The 20,873-nt window shown below is 43.7% G+C and overlaps 1 protein-coding gene across 6 annotated transcripts in view; it reads right to left on the bottom strand.

Moving 5' to 3' along the window:
- Positions 1 to 1,907: 1,907 nt before the first annotated feature.
- Positions 1,908 to 20,873, bottom strand: part of LOC137358585 (formin-like protein 3) — a 179,560-nt gene continuing 160,594 nt past the window's right edge. For 3 of the 6 annotated variants that reach the window (XM_068024590.1, XM_068024595.1, XM_068024594.1), the window contains 5 exons: positions 20,378 to 20,475; positions 14,591 to 14,686; positions 12,681 to 12,804; positions 10,271 to 10,396; positions 6,541 to 6,623 (listed from right to left, as the gene is read on the bottom strand). In XM_068024590.1, the coding sequence (XP_067880691.1) occupies positions 10,305 to 10,396; positions 12,681 to 12,804; positions 14,591 to 14,686; positions 20,378 to 20,475 (410 nt within the window). In that variant the 3' untranslated portion in view covers positions 6,541 to 6,623; positions 10,271 to 10,304. Of the gene's footprint in view, positions 6,624 to 9,343; positions 9,391 to 10,270; positions 10,397 to 12,680; positions 12,805 to 14,590; positions 14,687 to 20,377; positions 20,476 to 20,873 lie in introns of all 6 variants that reach the window. The other 3 variants (XR_010971245.1, XM_068024592.1, XM_068024593.1) reach the window with 3 other exon arrangements.

Raw genomic sequence — 20,873 nt, 5'->3', positions numbered from 1 at the left:
GAGAGAAAACAGGGAAAGACCCATTAGCCTTACATCAGTCGTTGGGAAAGTGTTAGAATCTATTCTAAAGGATGTGATAAATGGACACTTGGATAATGATGATCTGATTGAGCATAGTCAACATGGATTTATGAATGGGAAATCATGTTTGATCAACCTGTTGGAGTTTTTTTGGATGTTACTAACAGAATTGATAAAGGGGAGTCAGTGGATGTGCTATACTTGGATTTTCAGAAGGCTTTTGATAAAGTCCCCCCACAGGAGGTTGGTTAGCAAAATCAAAGCACTGGCATGGATTAAGGATTGGTTAACAGGCAGAAAGCAGAGAATAGGAATAAATGGGTCATTCTGGCGTTGGCAGGCTGTGACTAGTGGGGTACCGCAGGGATCAGTGCTTGGGCCCCAGCTGTTCACAATATATATCAATGATTTGGATGTGGGGACCAAATGTAGTATTTTCAAGTTCACGGATGACACAAAACTAGGTGGGAATACGTGTGGTCAGGAAGATGCAAAGCACCTTCAAGAGGATTTAGACAAACTTAGTGAGTGGGCAAGAATGTGGCAGATGGAATATAATGTGGAAAAATGTGACCTTATCCACTTTGGTAGGAGGAATAGATGTGGAGTATTTCTTCAATGGTAAGAGATTCGAAAGTGTAGATGTACAAAGAGACCTGGGTATTCTTGTCAATAAGTCACTGAAAGCTAACATGCAGGTGCAGCAAGCAATTAGGAAGGTTAATGGTATAGATAGTCATAGAGCGATACAGCACTGAAACAGGCCCTTTGGCCCACCGAGTCTGTGCCAACCATCAACCACCCATTTATACTACCCACTAATCCCATATTCCCTACCACATCCCCACAATTCTCCTACCACCTACCTACACTAGGGGCAATTTACAATGGCCAATTTACCCATCAACCTGCAAGTCTTTGGCTGTGGGAGGAAACCGGAGCACCCGGCAGAAACCCACGCGGTCACAGGGAGAACTTGCAAACTCCGCACAGGCAGTACCCAGAATTGAACCCGGGTCGCTGGACCTGTGAGGCTGTGGTGCTAACCACTGCGCCGCATGTTAGCCTTTATCGCAGGAGGATTTGAGTTCAGGAGTAGTGAAGTCTTGCTTCAATTGTTTAGAACCTTGGTTAGACCGCACCTGGAGTACTATGTGCAGTTTTGGTCCCCTTACCTTGGGAAGGATATTATTGCCATAGAGGGAGCGCAACAAAGGTTCACCAGATTTGTTCCCGGGATGGCGGGACTGTCCTATGGAGAGAGATTGGGGAAACTGGGCCTGTATTCTCTCAAGATTCGATGAATGAGAGGTGATCTCATTGAAACCTGCAAAATACTTAAAAGGGATAGACAGGGTAGATGCAGCTAAGATGTTTCCCCTGGTTGGGGAGTCCAGAACCAGGGGACACAATTTCAAAATAAGGGGGAAGCCACTTAGGACAGAGATGAGGAGAAATTTCTTTACTGAGAGGGTTGTGAATCTTTGGAATTCTCTACCCCAGAGGGCTGTGGAAGCTCAGTCATCAAGTATGTTTAAAGCAGAGCTCGACAGATTTCCAAATACCAATGACATAAGGAGATATAAGGACAATGTGGGAAAAAAGCATTGAAGTGGATGATCAGCCATGATCGTATTGAATGGCAGGGCAGGCTCAATGGGCTGAATGGCCTACGCCTGCTCCTATGTTCCTAAAGCTCTTATGAGTGTCTTAGCCTTGGTGCCGCAAACTTGGAATCAAATGGCACTGAGCACTAAGACATAATGATCCCAGGCTGGTATTTGAAATTCAGCCCTCCCACTGGCAGCCCAGCTTTTGGTCACTAGACATACTGGAGAATCTTGTAGATTTCCACTCAAAATGTAAAAACACATAGATTGCAACAATTAGACCATACAGAGCTGGATTTATAATAATTAAGAATATGTACAGTATTGCTTAGCGGCTGAAGGCTTCAACTTTGGCATAGTTTTAAAAATACAGTTTTACAAAAAAATTGGAAAACAATGAATTTAACAGTTTTTTTTACAATTACAAAAAGCATACAGTTAACTACAGGAATGTAGAGTTTGGAACGGAATGGAATGGTTAAAATACAAACTAAATACTTCATATGTAATACATACCAGAAGGACAAAATAAAATGGCGACCTTGTGGATTTGTACAAGGAATGCATGGATTATTTGAAGTCTATTTACCCCAAGTCCACAGCTTACTTTTTAAATAATGACAACTGATGGGCAGACTTACTCAAATCCAGTCTTTAAAAAAATATACATATATATCCTGAGTCTACACCTCAGCATTTACTACCATAATGTCTCTGCCCCCAATGCCCCCATCTTTGTATCAGCTGTTCTGCTGGATGATGTCACAAACTAAACAAGTAATGTAAAGACATTCAATCCATGACATCACTAAAACATTCCAATACTACACAAGGGAAGCAGCATAAATTGAAAAATAAAACTGACAGCACAGATCCAGAGTTCTAAACTTTTCAACAATGTCATTTAAAAAAAGTTAGGGTTATTTTATGAGAAAATGAAAGGCTAATGAATTAGTTTGAAACAACACATACCTTACTTTAAATAATTTTGTAGTCTTTGGACAGCAACGCTTACAAATATAATTTAAAAAAAACTTTCCAATAAATAAAACTGTTTTCACACTGGGTTTGGGGCACTGTAATCAGTGAACTGGCTATTAACACATTACGTCCCCATCTTCAGGCTCAACCTACTCCTCAGGAATCCATCACTGATGTACACTCATCATTCTGAAGGTAGTCATTTTGCGTGAGTTCGTTGGGACTTACCACTATGCTGGATCAGCCTAGCTACGCCTGTAATAGTCAGTTCAACTTAATGACAGGGTCCATTAAGGATTAGGTTTGGGCCTACCTGGGGTGTGAGCAGAGCTCTGTAATATAGCAGCACAATGGGCTTGGAGAGGCCAGAAAATGAGTGGGAGAGGGGTACACAAAGAATCAGAGAGCGAGTCATACAGACAGACACGAGAGAAACAGAGACAGAGAGGCAGGCTGAACGTGGCCAAGGAAGAAAGCAAAAGCCTGCCCACTTTCAAGAGTCCAAACAAGGATTGGCCATTGATATGGTCAGACTCAGGTGTATTATCTAGATGAAGCTTCAACCTTTCACCAGCACAAAACTAGATTCCCATTTTATTAAAATGCACTCTGGGGGTCTGGAGCAAACCTGCAGTTCTGTCCATATGATATTTTTGCTCACTCATTAGAATGGATGTTACACCTGAACAGTATTCAGGGAAAGAGCATTATAAGGTCGTATTATATATAAAACTCTGTCATATTAACATCTTCAGTAGAATCACATACAGCAGGGGAATAAGTTATTTGATGTGGGCTTCTGCAGGGCTGCTGTATATTCCTAGCTCACGTCGTTATGGTTACTTGGGAGTCTTTTTTTAAAAAGTAATGAAAGAGTGAGTGATGTTGAACTTGTAAAAGGTACCGCTTAGGCCACAGCTGGATGCAGTTCTGGGCACCCCGTTATAGGAAGGATATCAGAGCCATGGGAAGGGAACAGTGAAGATTCATTAGAATGATACCAGGAGTTAGATGCAATAGTTAAGGAGGACAGCTTGATAAATTGGTGCTTTTGTTGGAACAAAGGTAAAGGAGGATCGCTGACTGAGGTTTCCAAAATTATGAAAGGTTTTGAGAGGATTAACAGTAAACGACTGTTTCCACTAGTTGTTGAACCAGTAAAAGGCAGGGCCATAGACTATGGGTTATCATTGGAAGAATGAAGACAAAATGAGAAAAAAAAATTTGTCCGACATGATTAGAAGGTGTAATGTTTTACCAGAAGTGACTATTGAGGCAAAGGAAATTAGATAAGATTTGAAAAGCAAGATAAAAGGATATGTGGAAAGAGCAGAGAAATGGGATTAGAGGAGATGGATCCAGTTAAGAAGCTAGCACTGGGACAGGCACGATGAGCAGAATGGCCTCCTTTGTGCTGCAATTGGTTTTTAAGAGTGAAAAAAAAACTATGGATTAAGCACTGAAGCCACATATTTGGGATTAGAGGCTGATTTTTTTTTTAAACAAAGTCTCACACAAGATCACTGCATTTTCTAAACTCTTCTGCAAAATGACGTCGGCAAAAACCGTAACACAAAATTGCATCTGAAATGCCTTATATTTACATGTAAACCGTTAATGCTTGGCCTTCAGTTTAAGACTGTAACCCTCTTTCAGATGGAAAGTATCCAATTCCCTAAAATAGGCTATCGACAGCTTCCGGCAGTTTATTATATTTTCCTGAAAATTAATGGTATTGGAACTTCGACTTTACATTGTAAAGCACAACTTTGGTACTGCCTGTTAAAATTAGAAACTGCCAGTTCTTAATCGCTTTGTGCTTGCATTTAGAGTTTACTGATGTATATTCTGGAAACCATGGACACCAGGGAGAGCTGACAGGGATAGCCCCACTTGACTAGAGTTTGATTTTAATAACTGTACCCTGTCAGTTTTTGTTCTTCCACTTTAACCCTCATTTCCACCCCACCCCACCCCCCCACCCACTGTTCCCCCAACCCCCTTACAGCCAACTCATACTAAGGTACAGATTCCACAGGCACCGGCCACACTCTGGTACCTCACCCCAGTGGCCCTTCTTCACACGGGAGCCTCGGCAGCGAGGACCCACTGGTCATTTAACCACGAAGAGCATATTGGCCGAGTTCGCCCACTCGACGCCCAAGCAAGAGAGATGTTCCTTTCAGTCGAGTTGACTGGACGGAGATCAGGAGCCAGCCCGGCAGAGATCAGTAAACTCAGCCTAATTCTTTGTCGGGGCTGTCATTGGCGGTGGTAGCGAAGGAGTAGTTTAAGGAGGTGAATTAAGGGCATGACCCGAGAAGTGCATCAACATTTAAGGATATTGGGCAAAAGTGCAAGTGTTTCTATAGTGTATAGATTAAATAAAACTAGTGACAGATCAGAGGGTTTAACTGAAAACCTCAGCATCGCATGGGGATATGACTGGGTGCACTAATAGGTTAGTCAATTCCCTAGGCTGTATTCAGTTCTGTTACTTCCAACAGGAGTGACTGTGCCAGTTAGCAAAAGAAGAAAAAAAAAAACATGGAGTAAGTGTCAAAATAATTCCCAGATCGGAACAGAACCAGTTCCGACTAATTGGACGTCTCCTTCTCAATTCACCGGACTCAAAGAAGTCAGGATTGCACTCATAGGGTGACATTTGTGCAGCAGTTCCATAACTTGAAGCCACCCTGTAGAAGGTTCCTAACACCATTCTAAAATCAGACCCTCACACACTCTGAAAAATGGGAGCCTGAGTCCAGATCCAACATCAGGATTGAAATTCCATCCAATGTACTCAAGCCTGGGTGGCTGATTAACCCTTTGAGCACTGCAACAGTGATATGTAAATGGCTAATCAAGATTGGGCTGAATGTAAAACATTGGGTAGGGTCTGTGTGGATACAGATTCGAATCATTTAGATTCCTCCTTCCCACCTCGCACCACCCCCCCCCATCCCGAGTGTCTTTAAATGGCTGAAACCCACAGTAAATCCAAAAACTGGTGAAGAGATTTGACTTAATAAGTGGAAGAAAATTTGTCCTTATATCTGTTTCTAGATAGACTTCATGGGTCTAAACATTTCTTTCACTGAGTATGCAATATTATGGGAGAGAAAAATATTCCTATGCTGGAATGGCTGCAAGTCGAACTGGACTGTTTTTGTTGTTACCGGATACGCTTTCCAAGTAAATCAAAACATTTAGCAATACTCAGAGGGCTACACACCTGGAAATGCTCAGAAGGAATTTCAAATGGGTTTGAAATCGATGCAAGAAAAAGATAATGCTCCAACAATAAAGGTAGCCGCCATTTTACTTTGGCAATAACAGATGCCAAAGCTCCTTTTTCAGTCACCCAAGGTCATATTATCTGTACAAAACATAGGAGTAATAATGGAAAAATACCTTAAATTAATTAAGACTACAAGAACAGAAAGAACTTCATGGTTAATGTGTCCAGGTAATACTGCCGTAACAAGGCATTCAAATTTCACGGGCTGTCTAAGTTTGCTTAGAGAGCCAACACTTCTCCAAGTCTCTTCTATCCTACTGAGAAATACACTCCCTCCCAGCTTCCATCACTTTTTTGAGCTTCGACGAAGAGTTGTGATCTCAAACACATTGTTGGATAATTTCACTCGTTTAGCGGTGAGCAGGTTACATGGATTGTTTTTTTTTTAATGTTATTTTTCCCTCAAAAGATAAAAGGGGAGTGTTCTCTCTCGAGCTTTCTCTCCACACCATGCCATTTCTTGTGCTCCTGCCTGTAGTGGATTAGGAAGATACATGTGCAGGAAGTTCGCCACTTCAGGGAGTCGTTGGGGGCCAATGAAAAAAAAGTTGATCCCGAGATGCTCCTCAATGAAACAGTTCCTAATAACACTGTCGTTTTGGTTGCAGTTCCCCCCCCACCCCCCCACCCCCCAAACCCTTTTCTTCAGAGGTGTTTCCACCCATGTCGTATCACCGCGTCTGCACGCCGGTATGGTTGGCTTCTAAGATCTGTGGGAGACAGAAACAAAAGAGAAAAGGTAAAGGCAATTGGTACCAATGACTTCACTCTGCCAGTTGGGCAATAAGGGGCAATCAAGCGACAAGGCAAAGCAGCTCTGCAGGGAAGCATGTCTGAAACAATGGCAAGACATTAAGTTACATACAATCCAAAACAATAGCAAGCAACTGGTAACTAGGTGCATATACACACAGGCACACATTTATCTAGCTAACAGAAACAAGTGTTGGGAAATGGATGATTATTTTCAAATGGACTCGAAATTAGCCACAGCTGATGTAGTGTACAAACTGGGTGCAATGTAAGACTCTCCATACGTTGTACTTAAATGGTTCCCTTTTCCACTCTTGTGTCTTCTGGCTTCAGAGTTTAGATGGTCAAAGACACACCATTAACAAAGAGCTGACACCACCAGGCCTGTTCACCCAAAGGGTCCTCTCCTTTCTACCAGAAAGCAATGGTACCACAGCTCAGCTGCCTGCCTCCTACAGGATGGAAGGAAGCTTGCGCAGAGAACAGCTGGACAGCTCCAGAATTTACTTGGCACTTTGGCCATCTCCTCCCTTTCACCCTGTTGCCATCAAATCCACAATCCCTCCACCTTCACCTGGGAGGGGTGGCACAAACAATTAATGTCACTTGACAATTGAGCCGACAGCTCACGTGAGCTTCAACTGGTCACTTTGCGAGTACCCCTCTCAAAAAGCACCAACAATATGCTCCATCTACTCGGGCAGAAACCAGCAAAATGCACAATAGATTACAAAACCAAAAAAGAGCAGAAGGGAGGCCTCAGAATGGGAAGCCTCCAAGGAGCCCAAAAATACAATACAGAAATATTAAGATATCATCTGAAAGGCAAGAGAAGATATTAAGGTGACTTTTTTTTCTTAATATAAATAGAACAATGAGGGTAGCCAAAGATGAGTTTGCTCTGTACACAGATACAGGAGGAGGCCATTCAGCCCATCATGCTGGTTCTGCCATCCAATGAGCTCTTGTCTGATCTGTATCCTAACTCAATCTACTTGCCTTGACTCCATATCCCTAAATAGCCCACTGATGACAGATTTACAGGAAATATTCCTCCTGCCTTTCTGCCACTTTAAGCCCCATGACTGGACATTTTTCTGAAACAATTTAGGTGCAATCTGTTCAACCAGTTCTGCTTTCATGGCTCACACAATTGATCCCATTAACCAATCAAAAAAGGGGTTCTAAAACTCCTTTCTCAAAAACAAGATCGAATAATGATCAAAGTTGCCAGTGGTCCCATCATCTAAGTGAGGACGTGAGGAAATCATGTTCATGAGCTGACATTTACAATTCCTGAAATGTAGTTCTGCCACTGCAACAAGTTGGATTATTCCTTCAGTGAGATGATAACTTAGCTTTCCCCAGGGGGCACAGTGGGTAAATGCTGTGGTATGGAGCCAGAGACCAGGAAGGTCTCAGGTTCACTGTGTTGACTCAGCAGATCCCAGGCAGGGAGGCAGTGGGGGCACTTCAACTGGCCTCAACACAGGGGGGTGGGGAGAAAAAAGGAAGTTCCATGACCACAGGATGTTCCAAAGCACGTTAAATGAAATACTTTTGATGTGCAGTCACTGTTGTAACGTAGGAAACAACAATTTGTGCACAGCAAGCTCCCACAGGCAGCAATGTGATAATGACCAGATCATTTATTTTAATGATGCTAGTTGAGGGGTTAAATATTGGCCAGGATCTCGTCATTGAAACAGTGCCATGGGATCTTTTACATCCACCTGAAAGCGTACTCCCTCAGTACTGCACTGGAGTGTCAGCCTAGATTATGTGCTCAAGTCCCCAGAGTGAGATTTGAAGCCACAACCTTCTGATTCTGAGGCGAGAGTGCTACCCGCTGAGCCATGGCTGAAGACTGGAAGCTGGGAAAGAGCAAAAAAGAAAATCAGCAAGTGTTTCCACTATCCAATAACCACTGCTCTGACGCCCTCCACGGCCCAATAGCCTGCCAACATTAATGTCCCGAGGACACATGAAGAATGTCCATATGGTTGTGGTGCCAGGGGAACAGTACCCCAAGTAAGGATTACTGCCTTCAGGAGAGCAAGGGAAACAATTGGAAAGACAAACTGACTCGATGATGAGCCAATAAAGCTGAGTGTTATGATCAGCATGCATCCATATACTGGGAGAGCTAGCAGTGGAACAAGACAATCAGCAGTCATGTGCTTGATTTCAGGCAATTCTTAGGTCATGTTCCTTGTAGTCCTAGTGAAACAGAGCCTGGAGTTGATTCTCCTTTTCATGGGCATTAAGGATTCATATTTAAAAAGACACAGACACACAGGCCTGTGAAAGAAAGGAGTCTCAGTATCATTTGCCAACTTGGAGCCAATTTTCTTGTGTGAGCCTGAATTTGGCATTTGCTTAATAACTGCATCTGGGTGCCACATAATTCAAAAGTTGAGCAGTATTCTTTGAGAAAAAGAAAAAAAATATGAAACATTGTATATTTGTAGTACTTTCTAAAAGCAGATCAGTTGACCGAGATTGTAAACTGAAAGCATTTTAAAGCCATCCTGTAGCCTTTGCCCTCGCTGAGGACTTCACCTGATACTAGATTTACGTGAGCATTTAATCTAGGGCGACAGATGTAAGTAGCTGGAGCTGGCAAGCTTGCGAGCACACTTGTTTCATTGCCACTGTGCATTCAACAAACTCTTACCCGCGTTGGAGAATTTGGAAAATTATGGATCATATGCTTCCCTTTAGCTAAAGAAATGAAGAAAATGAAGATGAATGAATGATGATGAAAGAGGAGAAACACTTTTTGTAAAAAGGATCGTGACAGTCGGCAGCTTTACCTGCAGCGAAAAGTAGTGGTGCTGAGGAGAGGAGGCAACTACACTCCTTTCAGTAATTAGAATTTGCTTTCATTGGCCCAGATAAAGCGAGCCTTTTCCATTTGAAAAGATGGTGTCAGAGACGACATGTACAATTAGAAGGGCAAGGAGATTGGCAAAGGATGATGAAATGAATGTTGGAAAGAATGAATGGAAGAGCTTTGGAAAAATATCAGACACACAAAGAAATAACATAATTCTCTCGTCTAAAATTGAAACACTTGCCTTGTAGCTTTCCACATTGCACTGTTCTACAAGTAGCAGAAGACAACCTGGCTGGCAAAGTTCTGCTTGGCCATCATTAATGCTCCTTTGCAACAGCTACCAAGAGGCAACACCCTCCCCCCAATCCTCAACTAACACACCCACCAACTCCCCCGCTCCCAAACTGGGGGTGGGGGGGGGGGGGAGCAGTGGGGGGAACCTTGCATTGGTGTTTGGACAGGCTGCTGCCAGACCTGCTGAGTATTTCCAGCACTTTCTGTTTTTATTTAAACCATTTTATTGGCTAGATATATCTAGGTCTGAATGAATACCTGCCTCAACTGGCAAACTTGAGCCGTCCCCATGTTCTACTATTGACGGTAAGGAGCTAGCCTGTGGAAAACCATGAGAGATGCATAAAACGGGCATGTATGGAGAATTTAAAAAGGAAAACTCTCAAGGGATAATTCAAATCGAACACGTGAAACAATCATTTCCTTTTAACAAACAACAGACTCAGAATGAAGAAAAGGAATTATATAAACCTGTCACAGCTGTAGACTGTAGAGGGCACAAATATTAACAATTGGACTCTTCACACAATGATGTTTCACAGAAGAACCAGGACCCACGTTTAGCGGTTCGGGCTGTGAAGGGCACACTCTTCAGCACTGCAGAAAGAAGATTGTGCAATAGAGAGAGGGGAAGAAGAGAGATAGAAGCGGAGGGAGGGGGGGGGGGGGAAAAAAAACGAGAAAAAAAAAGAAAAAGAAACCACATCAAATTATACAATAGAGAGGAGCCTCAATATGCTCACACTGCAAAAAGCAACACATGCAATTGAAGGTGAAACCTTTGTCAGAACCTCCACAGCAATCCATTATTTCTTGGACCACTGCAGAATCAAGAATAACTGGAACAGTCCCACTTCCTGACAATGAATAGCTCAAGGTGCTGGATACTGGGGTTGACCTCTGGGTTGCAAACAACATATCTTAAACAATTGTTTTCTTTTTGCTGAAACTCTCATCCATACCTTTGTTACCTCTGGACATGACTATTCCACTGCTCTCCTGGACAGCTGAAAACGTTTCACCCTCTAAACTTGAGGTCATCCAAACTCTGCTGCCTGTATCCTATCTCGCACCAAGTCCTGTTCACCCATCACCCCTGTGCTCGTTGACCTACATTGGCTCCCAGGCCACCAATGCCTTGATTTTAAAACTCTCATCCTTGCGTTCAAATCCCTACATGGCCTCGCGCCCCTCCCCCGCCCCCCACCACCCTCCCCGCTCCCTATTTCTGTAACCTCCTCCAGCCCTACAAACCTCAGATCTCTGCTCCTCCAAATCTGGCCTCTTGTGCATCCCCAACTTTCATCGCTGCACCATTGGCGGCCGTGCCTTCAGCATCCTTGGCCCCAAGCTCTGGAATTTCCTCCTTAAACCTCTCCACCTGTTTCTCTCTCCTCCCTTAAGACAGCCTTTAAAACCTACTTCTTTGACCAAACTTTTGGTCTCCTGCTCTTATATCTCATGAGGCTCGGTGTCAAATTGCGTTCGATAATGCTCCGGGACGTTCACACTACGGTCAAGGTGCTACATAAATGCAAGCTGCTGTTGTGAAATTCTGAATCAAAGATGTGTTTTACAAAAAAACAATCTTTGTTGCATATTTTAATCGCAGCACTTTGCAATAACAAGTTAAGCAGCTGGTGGACTAGTCTTGCAATGTGATATAGACCGTGTGTGTGGTTCAAGTTGTGCTGGACAACTGTAGTCACTTCGTATGAGCGAACAGTCAGTCATAATCAACAGGCAATACAGCAGGTGAAGATCGGAAATGATTTAGATATTCTCAGTGTCCTGCCACTTCAGGTATTCATTGGATTGGGAGTGCAGTGGACTGGACCATTTGACCAGCTATTTTGTAACATGACAGAGGTTCCACCTATCAAATAAAATAAGAATTAAGAAAGAAACTTCCCCCCCCCCTCCCCCACCCCCACCCCCCCCCATCACCAACAGACTGCTCACTTTGAAATGACATCACAGATCAAGCACCAACACCAGGTAGTTAGCAGAGCCAGTATGGGAGACACAAAAGAATGCAGACACCTCAGATGCAACATGGGTTATTTATGCAGTCAGAGCAAAAGGAGAAAAAGTCATCCCGTTCTAGGGTTTGCTCACAGCTGATTAGGATATAAACCCTTGAGACACAGTTGGGAGCTTTTCCCGGAGGTCGGGTAGAGAATACTTCAAGGACTAGCTCAACTGAAGGCACTCTTTGATTCATCATCTCCACAACACTATATTAAGCGGAACTGAGCCATGTCTCTTGGTCTTGGTTTGGAGCACAGAGTGAAAGTAAGCAGGTAAAGCTTGCAACTCACGAGCACAGAAGATCAGAAACCTGGATTAACAGACTGCAGGTGGCTTTATGTACACCGAACCCAATTACTTTCAACTTATTTGATCACTACAGAAAAACGTTTGAAACTATAGGTGTGTGCTGTATAGTGCCACGAATATTTAAGCAGAACATCAATACATGTTTTGCCATAAGGTCAAACAGTTAAACGAGGCAACTGGCTTGTGCAAAACCAAGAGGAAATCCCACCCAAACAAGTCTGTTAATCTTGGCACTCAAGTGATGTAACTAGGTCAAATTTTGCAGCAAGAAAATTAAGGGCAGTGGCTTGAACAGCAGTTCAAGGAAATGTCCCAACAGCACAGCAACTTGCTGCAACTGTGTCAACTGTACACAAAGATGCTGCCCATCACCTTTTGTCTACACTTAAGGAATACAAAAAAGAAAAAACATACAGGCAGCTTTTATTTGAAATAGATCATCTGAATCATCACTGAGGACATCAGACTCGAGAGCACTAAGTTGACTTATTTCTTCCACTAACTCATCGAACCTGCCCCAGGATGTATTCCCGGCCTTTACCTGTGATAATGTCTTCAATGGTTCCATCTTTCCCTTCATACACCGGTCGGTGATCTTTGATCTGCCGTCTCCGCAACTCGGCAATGAGCTCCTGCTGTTGCCGCTTGTTCCGGTGGCATGGAGACTGCGAAAACAAAACCACCTTTACTGAAGAGCAGGAACTGAATAAGCAGCAAGGTTCCTTCACTATTTTCCAGGCTCATGCCCAAAAATTCAACAGCAACGTACACTGAAAATTGATATAAAAATCAATTGTAAGCAATTGAAATCCGGTATGTAGAAACTAGAGATCTGGGAGATTGGGAATTTGAAATAGTTGACTGTGATCATTTCCAAAGTAGTGCAGCAAGTCTGAATTTGTTTGGAGGCAAATTTGTAGCCTCTTCAATGTAAAATAATTACTCACAATTCACCAGTGTTAAAGGAACATGGCACCAGATTACTGGTTATATTGTAAAAAATTCAGTGGTGCTCTGGTGCACACTGTATGATCGAAGGAGCAAAAAATAAAATATACAAGATATTCAATCTGTTCACTTCTAGATGGAAGTGAACTGAGGTTACCAGCTGGCTGTTTGTGCTGGGTCAGCCATCATAACATTTTTCACTTTGAAATGACGAGCCCATTGTAACGCCAGTGTCCAATTCGGAATGCAACGTGGAAAACGAGCTCAGTGGATTCAACTTTTTTTTCTCTTAGATGTCCGTCACATACTTTCCAAAACAACACTGCTCCATTGTGCTAGCGACTGTCAACAGCTGGATGATAATGCTGTATCTAACCCGTTATTAAATTCATCAAAACACACTCCATTCTACAGTATCCAACTAGAATACCAACTTTTCATTGGACATATGGCTAGAGGAGGGATTACTGCCAAATGCAGATCCGTGATTACTCTGTTCAGATCTTAATATTTCACATTCTTTATGGAAGGTTTTTGAGCTTCAGGAAGATTTGACATCACAATTATCTGAAGTGGGTTCAGTGAATTTGATAGAGCAATCAACAGGCCCTCTGGAAGTTCCAGAGGCAAATTCTGCCCTCCTCTCCTGAAGGAGCAGACCTATGCTATGGTTCTGCAGGCATGCAATGCCTTCTGCTACATCACCCAAGTGGCCATTCCTCATGTGCAACCCTGGAATCAGTTATGGCTCAGTAGATAGCACTCTTGCCTTTAAGTCCAGAAGATTGTGGGTTCAAGTCCCACTCCAGAGGCATGCACACAAAAATCTCAGCTGACATTCCAGTGCAGTACTGAGGGTATGCTGCACTGTCTGAGGTGCCTACTTGTAAATGAAATATTAAACAGAGGCCTCATCTGCCCTCTCAGGTGGCTGTAGAAGATAGTATGGCATTATTTTGAAGAGGAGTTGGGGCATTATCCCTGGTGTCCTGGCCAATATTTATCCCTCAATCAACATCACTAAAAAAAAAACAGATCATCTGGCCATGATCACACTGCTGTTTGTGCGAGCTTGCTGTGTGTAAATTAGCTGCTGTGTTTCCTACATTCCAACAGTGACTACACTTCAAAAAGTACTTCATTAACTGTAAAACAGTTTGGGTCGTCGTGAGTGGCAAGTCTGTCTGTCTTTCTTCAGATAAAAGATGGACTTTTCCACCACGGCTGAGCCCAATCCTTTTCTAACTCATCACCCACACAAATGCACTATCCAGCAGGAGTCACTGGAGAGCATCCAGGAGCAAGAAGCCCAACTGGCTTTCCTGCTTCCCGAAGCCAATTGTTTTGCTTCCCCCGCTCACTTCCTCCCCCCACCTTCTGTTGATCTCCTGCCGCCCTGACTTTGATGAGCACAGGTTAAGGGTCATAGTTGAGACATCCCTGGGCTCAGTTGCAGCTTCCTCGAATTGAAGCTCTGAGATTAAAGTCTGTGGTGTCACGTACCTTTTGGTCCTGTTGAAGCTTGGCTTCCTGTGCCAGCATCTTCTCTCTCAAAGCTTGTTCCTGCTTGTTTCTCAGCTCATTTTCCTGTTCTGCTTCCTGAAAACATTCGAAGATACAGTCTTAGCCTTTGTCTTTCCAGTGTCTCCTTATACCGTTCATCAGCCACTTTCTAAGTGGCTGCAAGTGGACATTAATGGTGTGAAGGAAGGTGATCACTCTGTTCCTTTCCAAGCAGCAAGTAGAAAAGCTGAGCTCATGAATTATCAATAGAATCTTGTAGCCCAGACGGAGGCCTCTTTGAAAGTGCTATCCAATTAATCCCCCTCCCCTTGCTCTACAATTTTATTTCATTTTCAAGTGGATATCCAATTCACTTTTGAAAGTTCCAATTGAATCAGCTTCCACTGCCATTTTATTCCATTTTAGATCATCGTCAATCACTGAGCAAAATTTAAAAAAATTTCATCTCTCCTCTACTTCTTTTACCAATTATTTTAAATGTCTCTCCTCTGGTTACGGACCCTCCTGCCAGGGGCAACAGTTTCTCCCCATCTACTCAATCAAAACCCTTCATAGTAACGAATGACCTCCAAACGGGAGGATATTGAGACGGGTAGAAGAAGTGAGACACCGTGGAGTGCATGTCCACAGGTCCCTGAAGGTGGCAGGACAGGTCGATAGAGTGGTGAAGGCGGCATATGGAATGCTTTCCTTTATTGGCCGAGGTATAGAATACAAAAGCAGGGATGTAATGCTGGAACTGTATAAAATGCTGGTTCGGCCACAGCTGGAGTATTGCGTACAGTTCTGGTCACCACATTACAGGAAGGATATAATTGCTCTGGGGAGAGTACAGAAGAGATTTACAAGAGCGTTGCCAGGGCTTGAAAATTGCAACTATGAGGAAAGATTGGATAGGCTAGGGCTGTTTTCCCTGGAAGAGGAGGCTGAGGGGTGACTTAATTGAGGTATACAAAATTATGAGGGGCCAAGATAGAGTAGACAGGAAGGACCTGTTTCCCCTAGTGGAGAGGTCAATTACCAAAGGGCACAGATTTAAAGGTGATTGGTAGAAGGATTAGAGGGGACATGAGGAGACACTTTTACACCCAGAGGGTGGTGGATGTCTAGAATTCACTGCCCAGATCGGCGGTGGAGGCAGAAACCCTCAATTCTTTTTAAAAGACATGGAGCTGAAGTGCTGTAACCTGCATGGCTATGGACCAGGTGCTGGAAGGTAGGAGTAGATTGGGCGGCTAGCTTTTTCAGCTGGCGCAGACACTCTTTCAGTGCCGTAACTTTTCTATGGTTCTATGAATTCTCCTCTTCACCTTCTCTGCTCAAAGGAGAACAATCCCAGCTTCTCCAGTCTCTCCACATAACTGACGTCCCTCATCCCTGGTACCATTCAAGTAAATCTCCTCTGCACCCTCTCCAAGACCTTGACATCCTTCCCAAAGTGTGGTGTCCTATTCTGGGCACTAATACTGTAAAGCTGGAGTCTAACCAGGAATACCCATGCAGGTAGCAAAACTTGTGTTCCACCATTGGAATACTAACAACCTGTACCAATCACCGAGTTTCCCTCTAACTCCTTAAAGAGAAAATTGCTTGCAAGGTAGCAATGTGAAGCTGCATGGCACTTCAGTGTTAGAATTGCCACCATTGTGCAGAAGAAAGTCGTAAAGCAGTGGAAACAACCTTTCATTATTTGTCATCTCAAGACTTTGAAAACTTTTATTCTTAGCTACCTTTAGCTGTCTCTTGTACAGTGAAAAATGCTCCAATTTTTCAGGCCATTCTTAATTATAACCCCTCATTCCTGGCATAATTCTACTGAATCTCTGCTATGCCCTTTCCATGTCCCTAATATCCTTCCTGTAATGGAGGTGGTTGCAGTGCCAAGAGCTGCACACAATAATCTAACTGTGGCCCTACAAAAGTCTTGCACACATGCAACATAATCAAAGAAGAAATACAACCACCAGAATTGAATACGGCATCCAACACAGCTCATTAAATCATTTTACATTGAATTTACAGCACGGAAACAGGCCATTCGGCCCGTCTGCTCCATGCCAGCCTTATGCTCCACTCAAGCCTCCTCCCACTTATCTTCATCTCACCCTATCCTTCTATTCCTTTCTCCCTTATGTACTTACCCATTTCCCCTTAAATTCATCTGTTATTCACCTCAACTACTCCCTGTGGTCACACGTTCCACATTCTAACCAATCTCCGGGCAAATGAAGTTTCTCCTGGATTTTGTGTCTTTTCATCGCATGTTTTTCCAATGTAAACGTAGTGATTTAGAGGCATGGGTGAACTTTGACCTATGTTGGACACATATTTTACAGCATAATGTAGCTCCTTATTTGGTATAGTTCTGAGCACAGAGAACCAAAAGAAATAACTAACTTTGAAAGTCTATCTTTCCTTTACCTCAAAGTCAATCAGCACAGCAGCTGTGTTTACTGAAGGAAGGAGGTTTCAATTCTTTTTATTAAACAGTATTTCAATTGTGAACGAGCACAAATCGCATGTGCTTCAAAAAATAAACTCCAGGCACACAACAGCCTGTTTGATTCCTTGACTCGCTGAGGAACGAGTGCTAAATGGCACTTTCTACTCACAGAGTAAGCAGCCCAGACTGGAGTCCCCTTGACTCAGTTTGCAAGGAGCCTAGCCTGTTACAGATGGACGCATAGAAACAGCAGAAGGCCATTCAGCCCCTCGCATCTGCACTGTCATTCAATTCGATCATGGCTGATCTGTACCTCAACTCGACCGACACACCTTAGCTCCTTATCACTTGATACCCTTATCCAATAAAAATCTCAGACTTGAAAGCTCCAACTGACTCCCCAACATCCACGGCCTTTTTGGGGGAAGAGAATTCCAGATTTCCACTATTCTTTGTGTGAAAGAGTGCTTCCTGATTTCATTCCTGAATGGTCAACATAATGCCCCCTCGTTCTTAATTTCCCCCACCGGAGGAAAAGGTTGATCTGCATCACCCCCTTCGAATCCTTAAAAGATTTTAAACACCTCGGTCAGATCTCCCCTCAATCTTCTACAGACCTGCAAGTTCTGCTCTGGGCTGAGTTCGCTGATCCAGCCAGGACATCAGTGTAAGTGTGACAATTCAACAGAGCAACCTTGGAGCAATCACCAAGGACTCCTGACCAGTAAGCCTGTTGGTGTTGTATGATCACTTCAAGTGTGATGTCCCTTTAAGATCTCAGTATGCTAATGAGCTAAGTACCAGTATGTGGTCATGTGACCAGAGGCCGGAGTCACTCTGCAACTGTAACACCCAGACGAAGGTTCTGTAAATAGTTTGCTCTGTACTGTATACACTAGTTTAGTTGTTAATAAACCTGTTGGAGATCTTCAGCCAATTGGACTCCACGCATCTCATTCATGTTGTATAGGACAACATAAAGAACTCAGTACAGTTGGAGGATGCACGCATTAGGCTTCACATCAAGGGCGGGTTCAGGTTCCACCCTGAAGCTCTACACAGTGAAACATCATGTTGACGTTCACCGGCCAGGCTCTGACATTAATAGCTGGCCCAGTGGCCATCCTTCAAGAACATCTGGTAAACTGTATCCACTATCCACCACTTAACTCAGCACTGTCAAGACACGAGAGGAGGGAAGTTGGGGGGAGAAGAGAGACGGGAAATGCTTACAGTGTATGTGAGTCAACCTTGAAAGAGTCCACTGAAAATTGAGCACAAATATCTAGATGGAGAATTTCTATGGGAGTTCCCCCTAGTTCTCACTGTGGAGTCCTTGGAGAAAGGCTAAAAATGTCTAAAAACTGCCACTTCCCACCCCCGTTTCTGTGGCACTGGCACCACTTTTCCACTGAGAACCCACCCTGCAGAAGCTCTACGCCCTAAACTCTAGGCCGGGTTTTGAATCTTAAATCTAATGTTGGTAAAAAGTCGACCACAGCTCTTAAAGGGTTAAGAAAGCAGCTTATCTTTATGTAGAAAGGAAGAGCAGGAGAGAATTCTTTTCTCAAATGGCTTCCTCAGCTACTTTAAGGACTCCCTAAACCACCGTTGTACAGTACGTCAGAGACTTGCTGGCCGTTTTTTACTTAAACGGAAAGCCTGATGTGATCGTAGCCCCGATAGAAAGTATTCGACTTGTATTCACATCCAATGCCTTTATTGTTTCAACTAATAATCCATAACATGCAAGCAAGTGGGTGGCCAGCACCAGGTGGCTGTGGGGAGATCAGGAAATGGGAGGCATTGGCTGGACAATGCCAGGAAACGAATGCATTCATTAACTCCAGCCCTCGTCATTCAGCAGCACAGTGCCCTTTCACAGGTAGCTATGGTGTCAGCCCTTCAGGCTGGGAATCACAAGCGAGCTTCCCTTTACAGACACGGTCTAACCAAATATCAGCCAAGTCACTTTAAACAGCAAATGGCAAGTGACCAGAGGTGGGGGGAGGGAGCGGTGGAGAGATAGTCTGCTGTCCGTACCACTGAAACAAACCTTGGATGGTCAACCAAGGTTCCTCATAAAATAACCTGGGTTTCTAATGGGTGGCCCTGCCTCTACCTCCCCCTACTTAGTATATGCAGATAGATTTGAAACATCCCCAGAAACAATCACAACAGAAACCGTATTGATCCAAATTGTATCGGCAGATTAAAGAATTTATTAAAAGAAAAACAGAACAACAATGGATCGCCATCGAACCCAAGATTTTTTCTTTTCAAAGACGCACTTAGTTCTTGCCAATGGCGTAGGAGTAAATGCATCATCCTGTTTGATACGGACCCATACAGACCTGGAAAGTGTAAGTTCGATCACACTTTATGCCAAGTTAGCCTCGGTGCTTTAGGCATTGTGGGTGGGGGTCGGGTGGTGGTGAAATTCGACAAGGTACCTGCTACTGATCGCTATTGTGTAACCTCAGAGTGGAGCTTGCAGGCATGGGCACTGGTTAGGAGAGGACCGAACTCAACTGTGATGTCCCCTCCGTGGCCCTCGGCTGCAGTGTGCATGCATGTGTATTGGTTACGAGAAGACTGGATTCAACAGTGATGCACCGATCACCCCCTCACCCACCCACCCACTCACTCCCCCACCATGGTGGAGTAACCTAGCAACATTTGCAGTCTGGACTCACCTATGAAGAATGGCCACATGGCAGAGGGCAGCTAGTGCCCTTGGCTCCACATCCAATGCCTTCAGGATGGTGGAAGGAAAAGGGGAGTGGGAAGGAAAAAAAATGGGCACCATCTTCTCATTTTGGCAAAGGTGGTCCCCAGCAGACTCCGCCTCAGCAAAGGCAGACCATAATATGGTTCAGCTATTGCCAGGGATAATTTTCACTCATGTACAAAGCTAGCTTTTTTTTTTATATAGACGCAATCAGAAATGTGGTGTGCCATGACATCAGCCAGCACCCTCCTCCATTTACTAAACAGGGCCTAAACGGCAGGGCCGACCAGCTGGGCTGAGCTGCTTTTTCCTCATTCCCCACATTTTATTAAAATTCAAGCTGCTGATGCTGCTGAATAAAAGTTGTTTCAATATTTAATAGAGGTAAACGCCATGCACAACTTAAAAAAGGCAGAGGGACAAAAGTCAGTCATAGCTAAGATCTCATTAACCTCTCCACATCATATGAATAGCCACTCGTCTTCGAAGGGCAATATCTAGAACCATTTCCTCCATGCCCCATAACTACCATGTGAAGCTACAGGAATGCCAAATGGGTAAAGCCACAAACCGATCAGGTCAAAGTTCTTACCCTGTAGGACTTGACAAACCGGACGAAGACTGGGAAGAACACGGATGGAGGCGTTGTCTTGGGATTTTCTCCAAAATACTCAACCACTTTATTGTATGCTTCCTGTACAGGGCAGAAAGGAAATTAGGTACAGTCTCATTAACCCTCCGTCTTCACCAGGTTACAGTTACAACAATAGAGCCAGCTATTTAATAGCAGCCATGTTTTTCCTTTTCGTGTTCTCTCTCACTGGGAGAGGTTAAAGGTCAGAGATCAAGTAACTAGGCGTAATTGCAATACACCAAGAATTATTTACCTTTTCTTTTCTGTGAAGGGACTGTTGATTTTGCAGTTTCTCCCTCACTTTCTCACTCAGAAACACGGATGATGTTTACTCAAAGGTTTGAGTGTGAGCGGGGTGGGGGTTCCACTAAAATCTGAATTTCCCACACATTCCATTTTATCCTGGTCGCTTCCCAAACTTCAAAAGGAGGATTACACAAGGAGTCACCAGTGG

Source organism: Heterodontus francisci, chromosome X, assembly GCF_036365525.1.
Source record: "Heterodontus francisci isolate sHetFra1 chromosome X, sHetFra1.hap1, whole genome shotgun sequence".
NCBI lineage: Eukaryota > Metazoa > Chordata > Chondrichthyes > Heterodontiformes > Heterodontidae > Heterodontus > Heterodontus francisci.
This window is presented reverse-complemented; position numbering and strand designations above follow the sequence as displayed.